At 36.0% G+C, this 26,463-nt stretch overlaps 1 protein-coding gene across 2 annotated transcripts; it reads right to left on the bottom strand.

Annotated features, from left to right (window-relative positions):
* Positions 1–3,883: 3,883 nt before the first annotated feature.
* Positions 3,884–26,461, bottom strand: CEP76 (centrosomal protein 76). Of its 2 annotated transcripts, XM_045887073.3 has the most exons (12): positions 26,099–26,461; positions 24,880–25,035; positions 23,769–23,850; positions 22,920–23,144; positions 21,343–21,528; positions 19,221–19,318; positions 18,720–18,848; positions 13,820–14,008; positions 10,040–10,206; positions 8,791–9,124; positions 6,765–6,982; positions 3,884–6,170 (listed from the first exon to the last, which is right to left on the bottom strand). In XM_045887073.3, exons 1-12 carry the CDS (start codon positions 26,159–26,161, stop codon positions 6,032–6,034), a joined length of 1,986 nt encoding a protein of 661 aa, XP_045743029.1. In that variant the 5' UTR covers positions 26,162–26,461; the 3' UTR covers positions 3,884–6,031. The 2 variants fall into 2 exon arrangements, with proteins under 2 accessions (XP_045743029.1, XP_064434055.1); XM_064577985.1 differs by lacking the exon at positions 6,765–6,982.
* Positions 26,462–26,463: the final 2 nt, after the last annotated feature.

The raw sequence follows: 26,463 nt of genomic DNA, 5'->3' as shown, positions 1-26,463 counted from the left end.
ACACCTGAATATTTATATGCAAAAGAATGAAGCTAGCCCCTTACCTGACAGCATATATAAAACTTAACTGAAAAAGGATCAAAGGCCTAAGAGCTAACATTATATAACTCTTAGAAGAAAACATAGGGGTAAATCTTCATGACCTTAGATTTGGCAATGGTTCTTAAATATGACAACAAAACCAACAGCAACAACAATGTATCTGTTATACATTGGCCTTTGTCAAAATTAAAAACTTTAGTACTTCAAAAAAAAAACAAACAACTTTAGTATTTCAAGGACACAATCATGAAAATGAAAATGAAAACAACCGGCAGAATGGAAAAAAATATCTACAAATAATATATCTGATAGGGGACTTGTATTTAAAATATGTAAAGGACTCTTACAGCTCAATAATAAAAAGACAACCCAATTTAAAAATGGGTGATAGATCCAAACAGACATTTCTTCAAGGAAGATATACAAATGGCCAATAAGCACATGAAAGAATGCTCAACATCGTTAGCTATCAGGGAAATGCAAATAAAAACCACAAGGAGATACCACTTCATACTCAATAGGATGACTAGAATCAGAAGAAAGTCAGATAATAACAAGGTGTTGGCAAGATCGTAGAGAAATCAGAACCCTCATCCACTACGAGTGGAATTAGAAAGTGGTGCATCTGCTTTGGAAATCTATTTGGCATTTCACTAAAATGTTGGTTATCATATGATCCAGCAATTCCTCTCCTAGATATACACCCAAGAGAAATGAAGACACATGCCCACATAAAACCTTGTACATGAATGTTTATAGCAGCATTTTTATAATAGCCAAAAAGTGAAAACAACCAAAATGTCTATTGACTGTCAAATGGATAAACAATGATATATCCATGCAATGGAATATTATTTGCCCATAAAAAGGAATGATATGATACATGCAACAACATGGATAAATCTAAGACATTATGTGAAGTTAAAGAAGCCAGTCACAAAAGACCATATGTGATTCCATTCATATGAAAATCCAGAATAGGGAAATCTACATAGAAAGTAGATTAGTGGTTGCTTAGGGCTAGGGAGAAAGGAGGGTAGGGAATGGGGAGATGGGAAAGTAATAGCTAAAGGGTACAGGGTTTCTGTTTGAGGTGATGGAATGTTGTAATATTGATTGAGGATGGTTGTATGTATCTCTAAATAGAATATAAACCACTGCACTGTACACTTTAAAATAGTTATTATATATACATGATGAATCACTAAATTCTATTCCTGAAACCAATACTACACTATGTTAACTAACTTGAATTTAAATAAAAACTTGGAAGGAAAAAAAAAAAGGTTAATTGTATGGTAGGCAAATTATGTCAATAAAATGTTTGCTTGTGTTCAAATCAATAGATTTTCTAACTTCTGACAATCATCTTCCAGTTTCATACTACCACTGCTCCTATTCCCTCACTGTACATTGTGTACAAGGAAAAGATTTTGTAAAAATTCAGTTAACAACTGGCTAGGTACATCCAATTTGTGAATAAATGGATTTCCGAATTCTCTCAAAATACAGACAATATGACTGAAATATTTTCTAAATGCATGTTAGTAGGCACTATCCCTGTACCTCAGTTTACTGAATCTCTCTTAAGTATACAAATAGTTGAATTCTACACCATAAGGAATCTCAAGCAGCTCACTGCCCCTCTAAGGGACTCAGCTTCCCTAGGCCATCCTCCCTAAAAAGTAATTCTGGCCTCATGTCAGTGACTTGATATCCCAAATATTACTGTAATTTTTGATAGGTTATGTGATGAGTACCATAAAAGACAGGTGCTTCCATATTCCTAGGTCTTGGGTAGAACCACTAAAATGAAAATTTTCCATACTATGTTGGATGGTTACTTGGTCATACCCAATAATGCCATGCCCACAGAGAGAAAAACTCACATTGTGCAGAGACACAGCAAAAAGAAGTAAACTCAGTCAGAACTTGATTCTAGAACAGATCTCCTATTAGAAATATGAATCTTTGGACAGAGAACTTCACTTCTCTAGATCTCCATTTCATTACTATATAAATTATGTGGATTAAGACTCCTTTCAAGTCCAAAATCCTGTAATTCCAGGCCATGAAATATTAAATCGCATAAAGATAGTTAAAACTCTAGTTTTAGATGCAAAACCAAAAAAAACCAACCAAACAAACAAAACCACCCAAAAAACTAGTTACCTTCAAAAACACTAGGAAACATCTGTCTCGGAGTATTAGTACAAGTCTAAATTCAGTAAAATCAGAGAAGGAATCTTTCATAAGAATATATGTGAACTGGGGTGCTTGGGTGGCTCAGTCATTCATTTCGGCTTAGGTCATGAACTCAGAGTTCCAAGATCAAACCCCACATCAGGCTCTGCACTCAGAACGGAGTCTGCTTGAGAATTCTCTGTCTCTCTTTCCCTCTGTCCCTCCCCACAGCTTGCTCGCTCTCTCTAAAATAAATAAATCTTGGGGCATCTTGGTGTCTCAGATGGTTAAGCATCTGCCTTTGGCTCAGGTCATGATCCTAGAGTCCTGGGACTGAGCCCCGCGCTGAGATCCCTGCTCAGTGCAGATCCTGCTTCTCCCTCTCCCTCTGCCATTCCCTCCGCTTGTGCTTTCTGGCTCTATCTCTCTGTCAAATAAATAAATAAAATCTTTGGGGTGCCTGGGTGGCTCAGTCTTTAAGCATCTGCCTTCAGTTCAGGTCATGATCCCAGGGTCCTGGGATCGAACCCCACATCGGGCTCCCTGCTCCGCGGGGAGCCTGCTTCTCCCTCTCCCACTCCCCCTGCTTGTGTTCCCTCTCTCACTGTGTCTCTGTCAAATAAATAAATAAAATCTTAAAAAATAAATAAATATTTAAATAAAATAAATCTTTAAAAAATAGAGACTATATGTGAACTAATGACCAGCTAATAACCTCCTCTACTTCCCTTCTAATATCCATGACTATCTCAACACTGGTATCATGTAGTTAATTCACAAACCAAATACAAGTCAAATGTAATTACAATGATTATGCCAGCCACATCTCAGAAGAAAATATTAAACATTTAATACCCACATTTACATGCATTAATGATTATAACTCAACTTATGCTTTAAATGTAGAATATGCTATAAACAATTTAGGTTCTTCAAAATTAGATGGTTTCTATTTTGGCTATTTTGTTTTTAATATTTTATATGTGCTTTGGCTAATCTCAAATTATTTCTGAACCACCAACAGCTAGAAAGCAATGCTACTTTCTCATTGGTTTAAAAGTTGAGCATGTTAAAAATCAGATCATCTAATTCCTGTACTTATCTCAAGTTATATAAAGGTCAAAATTGTTATCTAAGAGTAAAAAAAAATTATAAAAATTGCCAACTGTAGTCTAACATAGTCTAAACTATGTTCTTGTTTAGTACAGCATGAAATCAAGTGTGAATGGGTTAGTTTAAGCAATTGATTTATAACTAATGCCTTCTGATGGGTCAGTTATATGGCACAGAATACTACTTTAACAGCAATAGTCTTTCCAAATATAAAGCCTACTCTTCATTTGGTTCAAGTCTTGTCTTTTTAAGAAGTAGAAAAGTGAGTTTCAAATATGTGCACTTTCCAGAACTGTCAGGTTATAGATGTGTTTTTGCAGATCATAACAAAAAATGCACATCTCAATAGTAGAAAAAAATTTAAAGGCATTTGGAGTGTTCACTTAGTTGGAACTAAATTTAGTATGTTTTATTCAACAGGCTCGTGCTTGAATAATAAAGTTTCTAGGTTTCTGATACTCTTCTCCTAATAAATATACCTATATATTATACATATACATATATGTATAGAGGACTGTATTAGTGTACAAAAGAACACATTAAAGACATTATATAAAAAATTTTATTTTTAATAGGAAAACAACTTTTATGACAGCTAAATAGACAAGGTAAATTTAATTTTTAAAAAGAAAAATTATTGGTAATGAGAATTCTAGTGATAAATGTACTGAAAGAATCTTTTGAAATAAACCACCTTTACAGAAAATTATTCATGTCACACTCTATTAAAGTGCTTAAAAAGGAAATTTATTTTAGAATTTATACCAAAGATGCATTATGAATACATGCGTTACTCTGATACAATAAGGCAGGAAGTCCAGCCTCAATGATAACATAGCCTTGATCTTAAAATAGTCTGCCTCTTAGTATGTGCCCCATAAATGGTTTGTTCCCAAAGTTGAAAATTATAAGCAATTTTCCCCATTGATAGCTTTATGAGTAATTCTGGTAACAGAGGAAAAAAGTCTAATTCTTATTTTGCTAATTCTCTAAAGTCATGTCAGTCTCACAAAAAACATCTGATTACTGTTTTCAATGAAAATTAAGAGGGATATTTTCAGATTTTTTAAACAAGTTAAATCATAAATATTTATTATATACAAAAATAAACAAAAGGTAAATTTTAGGGTATCTCTAGGTTTTAATTTTAAAAACATTAAATCATTTGCAATGAAGTGATGAAAAGAGTAACTTGCACAGCCGACTAGTATCCTGCTGCTTTCTTTTTTTTTAAGTAGGTTCCACACCCAGCATGGAGCCCAACATGGGCTCGAACTCACAACCCTGAGATCAAGACCTGAGCTGAGATCAAGAGTGGGACATTTAACCAACTGAGCCACTCAGGTGCCCCCATAGTTGCTTTAAGACCAATGGATGAAGCAACCTGTGCAGAGAGATGCTGAATGGACAGTCAAATCTATCAATTATGTCATGTAGCTTCTTACAAAAAGTCAAATTGCTATAGCTTTTTTAATGCTCACTGTTGTTCACTTTTAAAACTAACTTTTAAAACTTGCTCAATTTTAAAGCAAATATCAGCATGGAGTCCCTCACATATGCTCATTTTTCAGTGGCCTCACATGATTCTCCAATTTAGAGTAGTCACATATACACCGATGTTTTTTATCACAATAAAAAAGAAAAAGGAAGAAAGAAAAACAAATGTGGTTTATAAGATGGAATCCATGAAGAGGCTAGTAATGAATCCTCTGACTACAGAGAATCAGCAACAAACTGCCAATAATAACTACAGAAATAGTTTATCAAAGTGTCATAACAGAAGGGTATGATGAATTTTTTCTAAAACACTCATTTTGGGGGAGCCTGGGTAGCTCAGTTAAGCGTCTACCTTCAAAAAAAAAAAAAAAGCGTCTACCCTCAGGTGGGTCATGATCCCAGGGTCCTGGAATCAAGTCCCACATCAGGCTCCCTGCTCAGTGGGTTGCCTGCTTCTCCCTCTCCCTCTGCCGCTCCCCCTGCTTATGCACGCACTCTCTCTCTCAAATAAATATTTAAAATTTTTAAAAATAAAAATAGTCAATTTATAATGCATCTAACTACCATATTTATAAATTATTTATGTACTTTTATGTGAGGTTTGTTTTATTAATATTTATGCTTTTCTGCTATTAGTTTTTCCTACTCTTGCATCAAAGTCTTCCCATAAATCCCTGGGAAGTCACAAATATCCCTATGGCCATGGGTAAACCTCAAAAGTGATAATTCATCAAAACGTATTTTCACCTATTCAATGAATAAATCTGTTGTGAGGTTAATTTTTCCTAATTTATATAAAATAATCCCATTAATCTATGAAAAATAATGATCATATTGATTTTACTATGACTCAAACCCTTAGACATAAATATCTCTGATTACCTGTTAATGTAAAGAAAACTGAGTAAATTTTGTATTTATATTTAAACTACTGAATACCTGTAAACAAAGTAGCATTTATTAAAATAAAATACACACTTAATTTATACTAAATTCCACTCAGATTTATACAAGTTTTTTATCCTTAATTTTTAAATACACACGATTTTTTTCAAACATTGTCAGGTATATACAAAAGTGAAATATGACATCCAAGCCAGAATGTGATTTTTAAAATGATAACCTCTATACACCTAGTAATGTACAATATGTAAAATTCCAATAAAACAGGTACATTCTTATAGAAATGTTAGTCCTATAATACCGAGCGATATTTACAAGCAAACATGATCCAAACAGCACATGCAGATTCAGGGTAAGTAAACACTCGGACACGAACTGCCAGTCGCACCTGGTCTCCACGGCAACAGATTATTTCTTCACAGAAAGGAGACCTATAGAAGAAAGAAAATTTATTCAATTAAGAAGTGAACTTAGGTTTTATTTCTAAGTAAGTCAGTATTTAAAATAATTTTTAAAAATCCTGTCTCTGCTACCAATAGCCCTGTGATTTTGGTTAACTTATTCAAATTATAGAATACTTCTTCAGTCTATAAATTTAAAAAATTACACTGGACAAGATCAGAAATCCTCAACTGAGACTGCACCAAAATCAATGGGAAAATTATCCCAACTACTAGAGCTACATTTCAGACATAATGAATCACAATCTGTGGCAAGGAAAATAATAAATCATTATAAAAGTTCACCATGTGATTCTAAAGTCATTCCTAAATAATCAGACTGCTAAAATTCCTAGGTTAACAGGGGTGCCTGGGTGGCTCAGTAGGTTGCACGTCTGACTCTTGATTTCAGCTCAGGTCATGATCTCAGAGTCGTGAGAACCAGCCCCGCATCGGGCTCCATGCTCAGCACAGTCTGCTTGTCCCCACTCTGCCCCCACCTTGAGCGCTCTCTCTCTCTCAAATAAATATCTTTAAATTCCTAAGCCAATAACAATATTTATGAATTCATAAATTCCACCTTACCGAAGACATGTGGCAAATGCACGCCTTGCATTTCTATATACAAAATGTATTGGGAACCCTTTAAATGTGTGACCATCAGGTACAGCTCTCCTTATGGCATCTTGAAATTCTTCATTGCCTGCAGATATACTTGTTGTACGTTCAAATTCATAAGAAGCCAAAGCTGGTGATAAGAGATAGGAAAGCTGGTCTTCCCAAACAGTAGTGAGACCAAGATCCTACAGCAATCAAAAGATGAAAAGGAAAGGTGAAATACACTAATGTTTTAAAAACCAATTATAAATGTTGGCTATTTTAATGTATGCCAAGAGATTTTTAAAACCTGTCATAACTTTTTAAACTTTCTATTAATTATAAGGACACATACAAATAAAGGAACTACAGGTATCTGGTTTTACTTCTTAGAGGAAAAAAACCAATAAACTTTCAATACAATGATGTTAGGAAAGTCTCCAAAATCTATACTTCCTTAATATCCACTAGAAAAGACTACATGGAAGAGTCCTACTATGGAAAACACAGTGCCACTGAAATTTGAAATCATATTTTATTTAACTTTAAAGAGTTTAGTAAGATTGAATCTGCTTAATTTGATTGCTCCAACACAAATTCAACTATAGTAGGGGAGAAAAATCAACAAATGAATTGCATGTATAATTAAACTCAAATATTTATAAAAAACACAAACTTTTAAACTGTAAAGAGATAAAAAGGTGAAAAAGACATGCTATAGGCCTTTAGGGAGCTTAAAACATGTTTCTAATGGAATGCTGAAGGCAATTATGATTTCATTTATAACATCAAATGAACTACAGATATCTAGACACATATTTTTGAAATATTGTTACAAACATAAAAAACTTAAATATTTTGATTATCATAATAGATCTCTACCATTTCCTGATTTTGTATTCAAGGTTTTTGTTTGTTTTTTTTTTTTTTTAATGTTACGTTAGTCACCATACAATACATCATTAGTTTTTGATGTAGTTGATCCACGATCCATTGTGTATTCAAGGTTTTAAGTGGTTCCAAGTAACCCCAAAGGTCTACGATCACCTTTTTACCCTGGCAAAAAGTAAATCTTACTTGTTGGTTTACAGGCACCATTAACTTAGTGATTAACACTAGTATCTAGCTCAGTTTTCTTCTCTATATAAATTCTTATAACGTAGTAAAATACTGGTCTTGTTTGTAAACAATACCTAAGAAAATTAAAAGGCAGTATAAGTGATGGAAGGAAAGGGGCAGTAATGAGGGGCTTTCATTCCCAGCAGTATAGTGAACTAGGTCCTTAAACAACCTATTGCTAATAAGACCAAACTACAAATGCCAGATTAAATATTTTCCAAAATATACTTTTAAATGCTTTGATGAGTTGGCAAGTGAGTACAGCAGATTTTAGAAGCCAAAATTAATAGTAATTGGGAGCCCAGAAAACGTATTTGATAAATCAGTTTGCCTTTGATGGCCTCAAGGAACATGGAAAACTGGATTCACCAAAGGTGGGGAATCCGAAGAGGTGAATTAGAAATAAGTCTTCTGGGATTCTAGTCCTTTGATGGTTATATGTGTTGCATATAACTTTTCCCACTCCAATTGTGCTCTTTTCACTTCTGACTGGTTTCTTTTCATGAACAAAAATTCTTAAAATATACTAATCTTTTTATGTTTTTTGTCTTTTTTTTTTTTTTTAAGATTTTATCTGACAGAGACAGACACAGAGAGAGAGGGAACACAAGCAGTGGGGAGTGAGAGAGGGAGAAGCAGGCTTCCCGCCGAGCAGGGAGCCCGATGCGGGGCTCGATCCCAGGACCCTGGGATCATGACCTGAGCCAAAGGCAGACGCCTAATGACTGAGCCACCCAGGTGCCCCAAAACTTCAAGCTTCTTAAGGGCAGGAATTAAATCTGCTTTCTTCAGGGCTAGAACCGTGACTGGCACTATCCCACCTGCCCCCCCCAATCGTTAAATATATAAACAAATTAAAAAAATGCGCAAAACTACAAATCTCAGTGTTAATTACCTTCCTGTGTTCTGACACTAGCAGCCTTAGCTGCATTTCTATTTCATTACTTGTTACTGAAGCATCAATTGTGGATGCACACAGAGGGGGAAAGGGAGGAAGGGATGTTGTAGCTCCCGGAGCACAAACAGATTTGATTGCTTCTTCACTCATGGGTTTCCATTTGGATTCATCATTCAAATCAAATACACAGATTTCTACTGAGTCAGAGGGCTGACAATTTCCCAGGAACATCTGATGATTGAAAACACAACCAATTGTTCGATATGGGTACAATGGTTTGGGCTGTTCAGCAACTGGAGATTCATCAGGATTGGCAGGTTTGTGGATGTACCTAAAAAAAGTAAATCATCACTTTATATAATAAAAACTTAAAAATTAAGAAGGCAACACCTATTGAAAAAGATACTTAAGGCTATAACTATTTCCCAGGACTAAAGTTTAATACTTGTTTTTTCTTCTTATATTTCTACAATTTGATTACTCTACAGTAATTGTATGGCACATATTATGATATAAAAATCAACTTTATTCAACATGAAAATATATTCTATGTATAATCATTAAGATCAAAACCATTCATCTCAGGTAACACAATTAAAATAACTTAGCTACAACTAAATAGGTACAACTAATTAAAACGATTATCAACCAGGGGGAAATTCAGAAAACTGAGAAGATGGCCCAGGGCCGCACCTTTAGGAACTCCAACATTTACAGATAAGATGAAGGAGAAGTGAGAACAGCCAGACAGGAATAATGAAAACTGAAAGACAGAGCTATGGGAGAAGCTAAGGAAAGAGATGGTCCCAGGAAAGAGGGAGGAGCACGCAATTCTTTCAAAATCTGATGGCAGTCAAAAGAACTAAGAAAAGTATACAGTGAATTTACCAATGTGGAGTTAGTGACATCAGATTTTCAGAAGAAATCATGATTTACAACCTGAACTTACTTTTAGGCTTGAGGAAAAACATCAGAAAAAGCATATGCCAATTACACAAAATTAAAAATAAATCATTTATTTTTTACCAATATTATTTTACCAATATTTTTACCAATATTTTAGATGTACAAATTTTCTTCAAATTTAATATTTTAATTGAAGTAATGTTTTACATAGTTATCAAAAAGGCTCTAATAATGAAAATTATCAGGATGTGCCTTTGAATACCATCAATATAAACAAAGAACCTATAATCTCAAACATTTACATCTTCATTTTAATATCCTTCTAACATAGTTGACAAACCTGTGCCCTGTTAAACTCTCCCAAAAAGTGATAGTCCCATCAGTTCCACAGGTCATAACCCACGCGTGAGGTACTCCTTTTGCCTTAGTCCCAACACAGACAAAGGCTTCTAATCCATATCCAAGAAGAAGGCTGCATAGAAGGTTAGCATGATCTTCACAGTCACCCTAGAAAATGAAATGAATTAAGTATTTATTCCTTCAGTTTCCTCATTAAATATCCAATAAAAATTATAATTAAAAAGCAGTATTAATTTTTTCATTTTTTCAAGTTTTTTTTTTTTATTTTTAAGTAATCTCTAAACCCAACATGGGACTCAAACTCACAACCCTGAGATGGGGAGTCACGTGCTTCACCGACTGAGCCAGCTAGGCACCCCTAGATTTTTTTTTTTTTAAAGATTTTATTTATTTACTTAAGAGAGAGCAAGAGAGAGAGAGAGAAAGAGAGAGGAAAGAGGGAGAGGGAGCAGACTCCCCACCCAGCAGGGAGCCCGACATGGGGCTTGATTCCAGGACCCTGAGATCATGACCTGAGCCGAAGGTGACTGAGCCACCCAGATGCCCCTAATTTTTTCTTTTAATCATTAGTCTAGTGGTAATAAGCTAAAACAATTGGGGACAGGGGTAAGAATACACTAATTTTAGAAGAACCTAAATTATTTTACAAAGTCAGTGCTCACAAATCTGATAGTCATAACATATATACTTTAAAAGGGGACATTCCGGGGTGTCTGGGTGGCTCAGGCATTAAGCGTCTGCCTTCAGCTCAGGTCATGATCCCAGGGTCCTGGGATCAAGCCCCGCATCGGGGTCCCTTCTCGGTGGGAAGCTTGCTTCTCCCTCTCTCACTCCCCCTGCTGTGTTCCCTCTCTCACTGTGTCTCTCTCTGTCAAATAAATAAATAAAATCTTAAATAAATAAATAAATAAATAAAAGGGGACATTCGGATTCAAAAGTTTATAAAAAATTTATATAACACAGAAAGAAAAGTAGCAAGATTTTAAAGATGAATAGCTAAAGAGCTAAAGGACATGAACAGACAAGATGACAAATGATACATCAAGAAATGCAAATACATGGGAAAATACTCAAAACAATGAGTTACAGTATCTGTATGTGATCATTTTAAGGCAATACATACCAGGAAAAATGACTGAAAGAAGAAAATGTCAATAATGGCTATAATTATGGAAGGTTATATATCATTTTCCCTTCTATTTTTTAAATTTTCTTTGATAATATTATTTTCACAACTTACAAATATTATGAAAGCTACAAAAACAAAATATCTGATAATCTATAAAAAATAAAAATATTAAAACAGGCTACAATTACATGAAGATATGTATTTAAGTGCAGGACTAAAGGTTCTGCATAATACATAAAATTTTAAGTGCAGTGTTAGCCTGAGGGGTGATTTCTTTCCCCTTAATTTTTGTATTAGTGGCTCTATACTGCTGTTTTTTGATTAAATATACTAGAACCAATAACATTTTAAAATGTCAAATTTGACTTTTGAAAAATATCCAACCTTCTAGACACAGTAATTTCTATACTGAGATTTTATACTAAAAATTTTCAAAAGAAAAATAATAATACTCCCAAAGATATTCAATGAAAATATTCACTCACAAAGATATCAAAAAATTAGAAGCTACTATAGCCAAAAGAAACAGTTCCTACAATGGCAAAAGTTAAGTAGATTTTGTATATCAACTAAAGAAAACTTTATACTTATGCAAACATGAATAGATGGAGATCATAAAAATTGTAGCAGCTACTACATGGGAAAATGTCCATAGCATAATGTTAAAGTATAAAGCAGGACACAAAACTTTATTTATATCTCAATTATAATTATGGAAAAATAATATATACACAGAGAAACACGAAAATATAAAAAAAGAGATGAAAAACTGGCAACAGAATCATGGGAGAAATTGCACCCGTACTGCTGTAATGCTCTTGTTCGTGCAAGAATAACTTTTTCAATAATTGCAAGCTTCTGGGGCGCCTGGGTGGCTCAGTTTAAGTGGCTGCCTTCTGCTCAGGTCATGATCTCAGTAATCAAGCCCTGTGTTGGGCTCCCTGCTCAGGGGGGAGTATGCCTCTCCCTCTCCCGCTGACTCTCCCCGCTACTTGTACTCGCTCGCTCTCTTTCTCTCTGAATAAATTTTTAAAAAAAATTTTTTAAATTAATAATTTCAAGATTCTAATTTAAGATGTGCTTTCTCTTTAAACAAACTCAGGTAAACAAAATAATGAATCAAAGGGGTGATTATTTGCTTTAGTTAAGAATGATTTACATAATGACTTTAAATATGTACCATTCCTGCTACATTTGAAATAAAAAAGCTTAAATCCAAACACACAACTTTTGGGAACCACAACTTGAGAATAAATCAAAGTAATTTATTGATAATGTTTAACTGTTTTCTTTTTTTTTAAAGAAAGAAATAGTGTAGGGGCGCCTGGGTGGCTCAGTCGTTAAGCGTCTGCCTTTGGCTCAGGTCACGATCCCAGGATCCTGGGATTGAGCCCCACATCGGGCTCCCTGCTCTGTGGGAAGCCTGTTTCTCCCTCTCCTACTCCCCCTGCTTGTGTTCCCTCTCTCGCTGTGTCTCTCTCTGCCAAATAAATAAAATCTTAAAAAAAAAAAAAAGAAAAAAGAAAGAGAGTGAGGGAGGTGGGGAGAAGCAGAGTGGAAGGAAGAGAGAAGAGAATCTTAAGTAAACTCCATGCTGAGCACAGAGCCTGACTTGGGGCTCAACTCCACTATCCTGAGATCATGACCTGGGCCAAAATCAAGAGTAAGATGTGTAACTGACTGAGCCACCCAGGAGCCCCTTCAATTGTTTTTTTTTTTTTAAGATGATTTATTTATTTGAGAGAGAGAGAGAGAGAGCATGCAAGAGAGAGAAAGCATGAGCAGGGTGAGGGGCAGAGGGAGAAATAGACTCCCCACTGAGCAGAGAGCCCAACGCAGGGCTCAATCCCAGGACCCCAGGATCATGACCTGAGCCCAAGGCAGACACTTAACTGACTGAGCCACCCAGGCGCTCCCCACCAATTGTTTTTAAGATAAAATCTTCCTAACAAATCAATCTCTAAGCTAAATAGGCTCTTCTGTATAAGCTTTGCCTTGTGAATGAACTCATACTACTTATAAAACCTCAGACAAAAATTATTGCAAAACAAATAATAAAAAAATTGATTTTTTTCTATTTCAGAACTGAAATGCTAAAGATAGTCTTGTTTTCATATTATCAACATTTTTAGAACACAGATTAAAAATATCACATAATCTATAAAATTCATTTATTGAAATCAGTTAATATCAAAAATGTACAAATTCTTAAATACATACTTACACTTGAAACTAAACAAAATATCATGCAATCCAAGATTTTCTTCCATATTCATCTTGTACTGCCATTTTCTCTTGTAAAAAAAATGTATCATCTAAATAGATTTTAAAACATGAATAGTAATAGAAAGACCATGATTCTGGTCCCAGCACCGTCTCTAATTCACTGTTTAATTTACCTCTATATCTTGATTTCTGACACGATAGTACTTGTCTCCATCTCACAAAAATCATATTATGCTAATAAGAAACTACACAAGAAAATAAAGATGCTAAGTTTTTTATGTATTAAAAACAAAAGATTGTGACTAGTTCAAATTGATAATTCACTGACTTTTCTGTTTTCAAATGCAATCAATTCACAGTAACTATGATGTACTGCTTTTTAATTCTATTACATGTGTAGAATACCTTGTTTCTACAGAGAAAGGCCAGCAGAGTGCACCACTGTTCCTGTTTACCTCCTCCTCCAATAACAGGGGCTCTTTCATAACCAAGGACATTAACAAATCTTGCTGCCTGCCTTGGAGTATCCAGAAGCCTCCCAGCTCGAAGTGGTTTAATATAGGAACACACTGGTCTATTTATCCCATTTTCATCCTGGGGGAAGAGGGAAAAAACATCAACTGTAAGGATAGATTAATCATTCCCAATTTTACAACTTTTTCTTAGAATATATTAATGTGGGACAAGATAATTCTGGATAACACTTATTGAGTGCTTACCCTGCATCCAGCACTGGGTAGCTAAGTGCTACGCATACAATTTATCTTTTAATCTTAACATCTCTTACTGTTTTCATTTCATAAATGAAGAAACTGAAGCTACAGGTATTATGCAACAGAGCTAGGATTCAAACCCTCAGCTGTCTCCAAAACTTGTGACAATAAGAACTTGAACTACCATGATTCAGCAATCTCACTCCTGGATATATATCTGAAGCAACTGAAATCAGTATCTCAAAGAGGTATCTGTGCATCCATTCTCACTGCAGCATTACTCACAATAGTCAAGATGTGGAAATAAGTAAAATGTCCTTTAATGGATGAATGAGTAAAGAAAATGTGGTATTACATATACAATAGAATACTAATCGGCTATAAAACAGGAGATCCGCCATTCATCACAACACGGATGAATATGAAGAGTATTATGCCAAGTGAAATAAGCCAGACAGAGAAAAACAAATCCTGTATGGTGTCACTACATGTGAAATCTTTTTTTTTTTTTTAAAAAAAGGCTGATTTCAAAGAAATAGGAAATAGAATGGCGGCTGCCAGGGGTTGGGGAGAAGGAGGAATAGGGAAGATGTACGTCAAAGGGTACAAATTTTCAGTTATAAGAAGAGTAAGTTCTGAGGATCTAATATACAGCATGGTGACTAGTTAATACAGTAAACTTGAAAGTTGCTGAGAGTAGACCTTAAGCATCCTCACCACATGAGAAAGAGATAACTATGTGGGGTGATGGATGTGTTCATCATCTTAATCTTGGTAGTCATCCCACAAAGTATATGTATATCAAATTATGTTGTACACTTTAAATATATACAATTATATTTGTTAATTACTCCTCAATAAAATTAGGGGAAAAAAAGAACTCTTCTGAAAACAGAATAGGCAGGTATTTGGGGGATGGAGAGGGGATCTAAGCCAAAGTATTCTTTAATATTATCGTACAGAACTTAATACTGTATATCCAAACAATAACTTTTCTGATTTACTGATCCAACAAGTTATCAGAGCTCATTTTTAGTTTGTCTCCATTACACTTGGAAGGTTAACAAGGATTTGTTAATTAAGTGAACTGAAAGCAGACTTTTAAAAATCATTTAAGGAAAACATCTTACATTTTCAAAATAGGATATATCCTAGCATTTGAGCTAAATAACTACAGGGCATACAAAAGTCTCTGATGACTGTCCACCGCTGGGCTTTTTGAGTTAATATTACCAAAGCCCACATTTCCCTTACATTCATGGTTACTGAAATGACAAAGTCAAAGGATTACTTTCTATTCAAAATTCAAAGACAATTTAACACTCTTTTTCATGGCAAGGTTCCTGAGAAACAAGGCCTAACTCAGCCAACAGAAAAATAACTGTTTCAATTATCAGAACCACTGATGTCTTTCTATACCACAAAACATCACCTCTCCACTATAATCCCATACCTTAGCAAGAAAAAAAAAACCTATTATTTACATTTAATTATAGTGAGAAAGATCATGAATTTTTTTATATAGAGCAAAGTATTATTATGATTTGATTCATAACTATGGTTCTCAACTCTAAAAGGCACTGATTTTTTTCCGTCCTCTCCCACCCCACTGTTACCTCCCTGGCTCAAACACATCCATGGTGGCCTCTTACTTTCCATCTCCCCCATGCTATCTTGGGAATCAGAAATAGAGATAGAACAAAGGGATCAGCTAGGAAAAAGCTCAAATAGAATGAAGAACCAAAGACAATTAAGGAAACTAAGGAACAGAGACAGAAAGAGAGGAAATTTAAGTGAAGGGTGTTTCAAGGCACTCATAAAAACAGAAAACCATGATTCTAATTTTGGAGGGCAGTAGAAAACTATTATTTCGATTTCTTTTACATTAACTGTTATTTATTTATTTATTTATTTATTTATTTATTTATTTGACAGAGACACAGCGAGAGATGGAACACAAGCAGGGGGAGTGGGAAAGGGCTTCTTATTTATTTGACAGAGACACAGCAAGAGATGGAACACAAGCAGGGGGAGTGGGAAAGGGAGTGGGAAAGGGCTTCCCGTGGAGCAGGGAGCCCAATGCGGGGCAGGGAGCACAATGCGGGGGCTTGATCCCAGGACCCTGGGATCATGACCTGAGTCGAGAGTAGACGCTTAAAGACTGAGCCACCCAGGCACCCCTACATTAGCTCAGTATTAATTATTAATCTAGTATAGTGTGAGAATATTGTCTTGAAATCAAAATCTGAACATTAAAAGGATAGCCTCAATCCTCAAGTGATTTGTAACATTTTCTTAAAACTTAATGGCCTTGGGGCGCCTGGGTGGCTCAGATGGTTAAGCGTCTGCCTTCCGCTCAGGTCATGATCCCAGGGTCCTGGGATTGAGCCCCACATTGGGCTCCTGGCTCAGCGAGGAGCCTGCTTCTCCCTCTCCCTCTGCCTCTCTCCCTGCTCATGTTCTCTCTCTCTCTATCTCTGTGTCTCAAAATAAATAAATAAAATCTTAAAAAAAAAAACAAAAAAAACTTAATGGCCTTAAAGATCAATTTCTATAACTTACTTTAAAATTTCTTACACTAGAAAATTTAAAGGCTATCATTAAGTGAATTACTATTGTACTATAGCAAAACAAGCAAGTGAGGAAGAAAAACTACAACAGATTATTAAGTATAACAACTCCGATGATTCTACAGATGTTTGGTTAGGATAAAGGTAATTAACTGAGTTCCTGAATGGGCCATTTAGTCCCATTCTTACAACTCCACCAACAGAGAGGAAAGGAATGAGTACCTAAAAAGTGGATGCATGTGCCCTAAATCAATCATCAATAGTAGCATCTGAGAATACAAGATATATCATTATATGTTTCATTACAGCAATATTTCTCATATTATCTATAATATATCCCCATAAATGAAATGTCTTGAAAATTTCGGTACTTTAGCTTCTAAACCTGCACTGTCCATTAAGAATGCCACCAATCCTATGTGGCTTTTTAAATAAAATTAAATAAAATTCAGAATTCAGTTCTTTATTGCCACATTCTGCATGCTTAATAGTTCAATGGCTATCATACTGGACAGCACAGAGAACATTTCCATCACTGCAGGAAGATAGTGCTGCTGTAAACTATTTTCTCTTGTGCCTAGAAGCACTGGAAATTCATTTCAGACCATGTATAATAACTTTTTGGTTTAAAATTAGTTTTGATTAGACTGACTGCCTTAAATAAATGTTATTGTTCCTTAACTTCATCTAGTCAAATATAGAACGCAGCAGCAAAAGACACTTTTGGGGAACTGAAGTAAGATAAACATTTTTACTCTCTCTCTTTACCCAAAGGTGGTCCAGTCAAACCAAAAAAGCACTAGTTTGAAACTGTAACTTAACGGAGTCTCCATGACTAAGTTGCTGTTTGATATCAGGAAAAATTCTTTACTCTTCTCTTTTATAGTTTTTTATAAAAAGTGGTAAGGCCTGGCCAATTGACAATCTCATATGGTTACCATGAGACTAAGTGACCTTATGTGGTTCAAATCTTCTTACAATGAATTCTAAGAGATGGGAACTTGTTCAAGTAGTATTTCCTAAAAATGATCCCCGTTCCGATTTGCGTAACTGCATCATCCTCTTTCTCCTCCTCTTTCATTTGCCATTTCTCTGATTCACTTCCTCACCCACCCATTCTTCTCTCGTCCCAGATTCCACATGGCAATGCATAACCTCACCTCAGACTAAATAGACAGCAGGGAGCCAGTTATATTTTGACTGGTTTCTCTTTGCCCCATCCTGACATCAATGCTACCTGTCTGCCCAAACAATGCATAGACAATGCTCCTGGAAAGTGAGAAGCTGTTTCCCTCATTTCCACCACTAGTCAACAAGGCTCTCCCACTTTTAAGCTCCTCATCTAGAAACTGAACTACTCTTAGCCCATCCTACTATGTAGGGTAAAACTAGACAAATGCACAGGATCTGAGACATATTAGTCAAAATAATACCACACTATAACTCTTATAAAAGCATCTACATAAAGTTGAATGAATATAAAATATGTGCATTGTTCCTCAGAAGTTACAAATATATGATCTAATCATATATTTTATTATATGATTATATGTTGAGAAAAAATAGGCTTAGGATACAGGAAAATAGAAGCAGAGATACAGAACTGAAATGCTGCAGTTAAATATTACTGGTCACTGGTTCAGAGATTTTGGCTATATGGAATTATTATATAGCTATATGGATTATTTACATTATCAACTGCAAAGTATCTTAGTATTTAATCATTTAGTACTAAGTATCACTCTCCAAATTAAACAAAGTGGGTCTTCATCTATTTTAAACCAAATATATTCAAAAAGGGTTTAAAAAGAATAACTGAAAATGAAAAGCAAAATAAAACAAAGACTGTGTTATGTCACCTACTCACTGAAAGAGTATTGTAAAATCATATTCGATTTTTACAAATAAAGTTTCATTTGTCTGGAATAAATACATTTTACAAATTCATCTTAATTGAAATTTACATATACAACAGTAAATCTCAAATATAGGTGTGAACCTTTTCTAATGCAATTTACAAACCTGTGCAAAAATCTTAACCAGCCGTGAGTTGTGTGAAGGTCGAATTTGCAAATATTCTCTCCACCACTGCTTTGCATATACAAGAAATAATCGCTCTTTCTCTGCAGTTTTCTGACGTTCCAAAGCAAGCTAGAAATTTAAAAAAATACTTCCTTCAATTTGTTTTTTCTCCTTACATACTCTAAAATATGTAACAATTCAGCACTCTTCTCTCCATCTCTACCACCATCCTAACATAAGATATCATCTCTACCATCTATCTCTAAGAGCCTCCTGACTGACTTCCCTATATCTACACCCCACCCCATAATCTCGTCTCCATATAATGGTTAGTGATCTTTTCTCACAAGACAAACGTTTTTAAATAAGTCATATTGTCATTCTTTTGCTTAAAACTAGGAAGTGATAATTTTCTAAAAAGAAAGTACTTTCTAGGATCAACAGGTAAATACACCATTATGAAAACAAATACACAAAGAAGAGAAATTCAGAATTATTTACCTGTGTGTTCACTACTTCTTGAGATAATGTTTGATTGAGTGGTGGGTACATCTCAAGTTTTATATTTAAAATTCCGACAGAAACTTTTGATTCTGTGCCTATAAATTTAAATAAATATTTAGAACTTCAGAGGTTTCCATACTATGTATATTTAGTCAACCAAAGTCTAACCAAAATAATTAAAGAATTTTGTGCTTTACCTCTTACATGAAATACAGATAATATTCAACATCATCTTTAATATTCATATTAAAAACGAACCAAATCAAATTAGTTTTTAATGAAGACCTTTATCTAATTATAAAGAGATTACCTATTTTCTGAGTTTGCTTATCACGTTTTAAGGGGCTGTTTGGATATACAGGATTTGGTATTCTTAATTTTTATCTTCATTAAATGTATGCCAACCAGGGGCGCCTGGGTGGCTCAGTTGGTTAAGCGACTGCCTTCGGCTCAGGTCATGATCCTGGAGTCCCGGGATCGAGTCCCACATCGGGCTCCCTGCTCGGCGGGGAGTCTGCTTCTCCCTCTGACCCTCCCCACTCTCATGCTCTCTCTATCTCATTCTCTCTCTCAAATAAATGAATAAAATCTTTAAAAAAAAAAAATGTATGCCAACCAGATTTACATCAAAAACAAAGTAAAGCAACAGTTAACATCTCATTGTCAGAAAATATTTATACTTTATCATATATAGTAATTCCTATGTATCCTTTCCTATATATATTTTTTTAATCCCTTCCCATTTTTCACATCACATGTGAGTACAAATTTTCAATCCATTCCTGGCTTTAAAGAATCAGAAAACAAATATACTTTTTTTGTTGTTGTTACCAGAACTATTTACTATTTCTCTGGTGAATCAGAATATACTTGTTTCTTGGTCACTACTATGATAACCATGTTAGGACTGTATCTGAAGACAAATAATGGGTATCTTTTGAAAATAAATATCCCACATAAAACTTTTTCCCCCTACTTTCTATTTAAGGAAAAACACATTCCAGGTCTCACTTATCAGAATCTAAAGTCCTAAAGCTATACTGTCCACTGGCCAGGTTAGACTATGCAACTTAGTTTCAATACCAAAGTAATTCCTCTACATGTTATGCATAAAATAGTGGTAGGTCTTATTTTATTAGCAAATATGTATTACACATCAGATAGTATGCAAGAGTCCAAGGAGACAATGGTGAATAAGATAGGCACCATCTCTGTCCTCAAAGAGTACTATTCACAGATATTTGAGCAAGTTAGTCAATGAGCAAGTTAGTACCTCTTTGAGTCCCACGTTCACACAAGTAAAAGGATGGAAGAATATCAACTCCATAACCTGTAAGAACCCTTGCTGCAGGAAGACACTGGTACTAATGGGGATGCACTGTACACTGGAGTGTGCTGGAATAGAGGGTTTTTACATATGCATGTGTGTGAAGAATCTTAATTTTCTTTACAGCCTTATACACAATCAAATAAATTTGAAAAAAGAGAAAAAGCAAGGGACGCCTAGGTGGCTCAGTCGGTTAAGCATCTGGAATCGAGCTCCGCATCAGCCTCCCTGCTCAGTGGAGAGCCTGCTTCTCCCTTGCCCTCTGCTGCTCCCCCTGCTTGGGCACGCTCTCTCTCTCTCTGTCAAATAAATAAAATGTTAAAAAAAGAAAGAAAGAAAGAGCAAGCAAGCCCCATAAAAAATTTTTTCCTTAAGACAAGGTCAGATTGACTGTGAAGTTCTATACTTATAACATGCTTCATGACATTTCCCAAGACTACAATACTACAGTCCAACTATAATTCTAATGAAATCCTTTTTTTAAGTATTTTTTTAAAAGATTTTATTTTAGAGAGAGGGGGGCGGAAAACACACACAAGTGCAGGCGAGAAGGGCAGAGGGAAAGGGAGAAGGAGTCTTAAGCAGACTCCATGCTGAGTGCAGAGCCTGATGCAGGACTTGGATCTCGCAACCCTGAGATCAATACCTGGGCGGAAACCAAGAGTCGGGCGCCCCCTAACAAAATTCTTTTTACATGTTTCCTTCTTGGTTTACAAAGGTATTCAGAAAACATAAAAGGTATTTACAAACAAGCTGTGGCTATAAAAAGGTAACAGTGATTAATCATCATACCTACACCCATAAGTTCCACAGTAAGACTGGTCATTCCATTTTCTGAGCCCAAAACTGATCGCCATTCGAGAAAATAGGATGCTACCAAAGTAGTCTCACCAAATATGTCTGTTTTGATTAGCACCATATGAACTGGATCACTTATTGATAACATTGTTGTTGAATCAGCCATTCGAGTTCCATCACCTGGCAACATAAACCAAATGTACCACATTACATATTCTGTTAGTCCAACATAAAAATACTTTTATTACAAAGGATACTAATAATAAACTTACATAAAACCAAGTAAAATAATCTGGTAATGCCTCAAAAAGCATGCAACAGATTACATTATAAAAAAAAGTACAATCCTGGGGCACCCTGGGTGGCTCTGTTGGTTAAGTGTCTGCCTTTGGCTCAGGTCATGATCTCAGGGGCCTGGGATGGAGCTCCACATCGGGCTCCCTGCTCAGCAGGGAGTCTGCTCCTCCCCCTCCCTGCCCCTTGGGCTCGCTCACGCTCTCTCTCTCAAATTAATTAATTCTTTTTTTTTTTTTTAACAGGCCTATTAGGGCAACATTTTTTTTTTTTAAGATTTTATTTACTTATTTGAGAGAGAGAATGAGATAGAGAGAGCATGAGAGGGGGGAGGGTCAGAGGGAGAAGCAGACTCCCTGCCAAGCAGGGAGCCCGATGCGGGACTCGATCCCAGGACTCCAGGATCATGACCTGAGCTGAAGGCAGTCGCCCAACCAACTGAGCCACCCAGGCGCCCAGGGCAACATTTTTCACTGGGGGCAAAAAAAATTTTTCGTACTATATTAACCATCTTAGCAATCTAAAATTCTGAAGGTATAATTCTATAACTTTGTTAAGTTTACAAATGTAAAGATTTCTATATTGAAATAACATACAAAATACGTTAATAGAAATAATGCAAAACAATTATGGGAATCAAGTATATAATTTTAAAGTTATAAAAATGAGAGTTACAGATGTCCATCCTAATTTTTATTTTTGAAAGTCACATTAACATCATAAATCTAGCTATCTTTCATAAATGAGGATTATGTCTCATTCTCCACTATATCCGCAGCACTTGCCTACCATAGCATAATGCACCTAACAGGCATTTACTGTTTGACTGATTGATTTGAGAGAGAGTGCGCAAGCGCACGCACAAGTGGGAGGGGGAGAGGGAGAGAGAATCTCAAGCAGACTTTGTGCTGAACGCAGAGACTGATGCAGGGCTCAATCCCACAACCCTTAGATCATGACTTGAGCCAAAATCAAGAGTCAGATGCTTAATCAACTGTGCCACCCAGCCCCCCACCATATGCATTTAAATGTTTACTACTAACGAAGCAACCATTAAGACAATAAAAAATAATATTCAGGGAAAATTAATAAGCAGAAAATAAAGCAAGAAGGTGGAAGTCATTTATATAAAAAAAAGCAGTGGAGAAAATAAAAGCAAAGTAGGAAGATTCATTCATTATAAATCTCTCCTTATAGCAAAAGTTGTTATGGTTGTTCTACAATAAAACCTAACAAAGATTTACTCAGTTAAGTGACAAATTATCATTGCTCCTTACCTAAACTTTCTCTGTGTACTTCAAGTAAAAAGCCATCATGAAAATCTGGTTCACAGGCACATGGAACAGGTTTAGAACGAAAACGTTGGTTTCGAAAATGTAAACATAAAGTAAAGGTTGAACAAACTTGTCCTGGTAAAGGCTCAGGTTCTTGTAGATGTTCCAAGAAAGCTTTTCCACCCAAAACCTGAAGGTAAAGATACCTCCGTGTTGGATCAATATTAGCTGTAAAGTGTAGCAATATATATGAGGAAACTGCCAAATAACTTAAGGAATGTGATCAAGACAATAGAAAATAATAACAACAGAAATAAAACCAAAGACTAAATAAAGAAAAAAAGTAACAAATTTACTCTATACCAGGACCATTTACAACCAGGGAAGAAAACATACATAATAAGGTACCTTTATCTGAGTTTATATTCTGGCTACTTTTTCCCAGCTAGAAAGGAGTCAGAACCAAGGTTTAAAAAACCTTTACTTTTTGGTTGCTTATCCAACACTCCTTCACCTCCACAAACCAACTCAGACAAATATAAATGCAGCAAGTATACTTGTTAGGTAATTACCATTAAAAAAAGCAAGGCTGTATAAAGTTTGTAAAATATACTATTAAAACATGAGAAACAGGTGATCCTGTTTTTGCTTCCACTCTGTGATACATTAAATCGTCTGACATACATACTTCATGCAAAACAGAATTTAAGTTTTTTGGATGATTAATCACAAAAATGATAAGTACTTCACTCGAGAAAGGAAAAATGTTTTCTATCAAATACCAAACATTACAGCATATCAATATGTAATACTGTGCAAAACAAAATCAATGTTAAAAAGAAATACACATACTTTTTTTTAACAACGTTGAATGTCTATCAGTAAAACAAACAGGTTGTTTTGGAGAGGAAGGTAGCTCTTGATCAACACTATCCTAAAAAGGCAGGGAAAAAAAAATGAAAACAAAAATTATAGTTAAGCAAGGAAATGTCAACAATGGGACTAAGAAGTAAATAAAAGTAGATAGGATAAAGCCCCCTCAAGGAAACTCTTATTTTCTCAGTACAATTAAAATAATGAAAAGCCTGCAAAAAAAGATGATGCAACTGGTCACGCCTAAAGTCTAATAAGGAATTTAACTGTCTTCAATGTCCACAGAATGCAAAAAAAACAAATCCTTCATACCTTAAACAAGGTTAAACTTTTTCTAAACCTAATATGACATTTGACTTATGATTCTACCGTGAACTGATTTTAATAAGGGAATGACATTCACACAGTAGAAGCTGTTATTGGGTCAATTTTTAAACAAATGGGTTTATAAACTTCAAAAACCAAAAAAGGAGGCTGTATTAAAATACTTATTCCCTGGTGTATTATGCAGTCCATCCAATTTTTACATTATATTACCCAGGTATTATTAGGTCACAGTTTCTCATTATTGCCTCATTTTCAAAAGAAGGCCTACTTACTAATTTGTGCACTGAGGCTCTCATCCCACTACTGACCTATTTGTGTAAAGAGATTTGAAGGTTCTTACACAATTATTTTCTTAAAGAAATTGGTAATTTGTTAACCATAGAGAATGGATTTCCAAAAGAATGTGTTTATTTAAAAAATACGCCTAATCTAAAAAAATTATAGAATACTAGTGGAAAGAAACTAGGTTATGGTGAACTAATTTAACTGAAATAAGTGCACTCACAGAACTAGAGAATGACAACAGAAAATTCTCATTTTAGAGAGAAAAATATAGTATGTAACTCCAATCTCTTTGATACATTATCCTACTTGCTACAATAAAGAGTAGAGTTAGCTTATACTTGAAGTAAGGATATTACTAGACAAAAATGGTCTTGTTTTAAAGTGATTTTACGAAAAAGAGGCCCCAAGTATGGACCCTATAAGCAGCATTAAGCATAGGAACATACTCTCAAAATTTTTCCCCTAAAAGATTACTCACCGTAACAAAATTAAGTTCTTTCATCACATCATCAATGATTCCCCGACGTCTAAGGGCTTTGATCAAATCTTCTGTTGATAACTGTTGTTGATCCGGTGCCAATTCTTCCCGTATTGTCTCAGCAAGGATTTCTCTTATTCTGCCATGGACATCCATCTACGTAGAAAACTCGCATTACAATTTACATTTATGAAGCCATCAAACATTGCCAATTAACTAATTTCTTTCCAAAACACCCAAAGGAAAAAAATGGGAGAGTGGATAGACAAAATTCAGGAAGGCTTCTCAAGCTAATAGTAAACGTAAAATTGTTACTAGAATTCAATGAGAATAAAGATAAGATTTTTTAAAAGAAAAAAATTTTAGGATGAATTCTTTTTTTAGTACAAAGTCTAGAAATAATTTCTACTGGTTATCTACTACCTTTGTTACCATTTCCCCACAAATAACACTCAACAAAAACGGACCTTTTGAAAGAGAGTGTAGTATAATCAAGAGAACACAGACCTGGAGTAGGAGATCAGAGTACGAATCTCAGCGTTCAACTTTTTAGATGTGACCCTGAGTCAACCTTTTTACCCTTTATGAATCTGGAAAAAATAGTGCCCTATCAAGATTACCGTGAGGCTTCGGTAAAAGGTGCTAAACACTTACCACAGAGCCTGGCATTCAAGTGTACAATAAACGGTAGCTTTTATTACTTCAGCTTACTGCATTCGGCTGAGGACGTTAACAATGTTCTTGCGCTCCGAAGTATCACAAACACTTTCATTACAAGACCTTTAGTAACTTCCCTTTCATGACTTCTTTAAGAATTGCTGATTTGGTTCAACTTCAAAGATACAAGTTTCACCCCTAACGTAATTCTAATTCCTGAACTCTGAATAAACACCTGCTCCAAACACAACTTGTACCGGATCTGATACCCAGTAACCGCAGGCTGAACGCTTTAATTCACAGCCGTGCTATCGCTCTGCCGCGTTCTGCCACCTCAAACTCTCACTAGTACTTGCCAGCATTGTTCTCTTTCACCGAGGCTAGAAAGCGGCCCCGGCTGCAGACCCGGAGCCCGCCCAGCCCGCGCTCTGCGCCCCAGAGCCTGCGCTCGCGTCCCGGCAAACAGACGCCGCCGTCGACTGGGCCTCGGGGCGCCAGGCTGGGCGCTCAGCACCGAAGGCGGCCGGAGGGGCCCGTGTTGCCCGGCGCCCGCGGCCCTCACCTTGCTCAGCTGCTGGTGGATGAGCTGCTTCAGCTCCGAGGCTTTCTCCGGAGGCAGCGACATGCTGGGGCCGGCGTCTCACCGCGCTTCTCCCCGCTTCGGGTGCGCCCCGGCCAGCCCCGGAAAGCCAGTCGCCGCTGAGCAGAGCCGGCGCGACCGACTGGCCTCACGCAGCTCCCGGGGGGCGCGACGCCGCGTCAGGGCCGGGGCTGGGCGGGAGCCGAGGCAGCCGCGGCGCTCAACTGTTGCTTTCAAACGGCGCGGACTACCAGGGCTCGGGCTGCCCCCCTCCCTGCCTGCCCACCTCCGCCTGCCGCTCCCTTCCCTGGGGGTCCCCATCCCGCGAGCTCAGCGCTCCCCATCTG

This window comes from Mirounga angustirostris, unplaced genomic scaffold, assembly GCF_029215605.1.
Source record: "Mirounga angustirostris isolate CCGP_5_RB_7025 unplaced genomic scaffold, mMirAng1.0.hap1 SCAF_14, whole genome shotgun sequence".
NCBI lineage: Eukaryota > Metazoa > Chordata > Mammalia > Carnivora > Phocidae > Mirounga > Mirounga angustirostris.
Note: the sequence above shows the minus strand (reverse complement) of the source record. Positions and strands in the feature narration are given on the sequence as shown.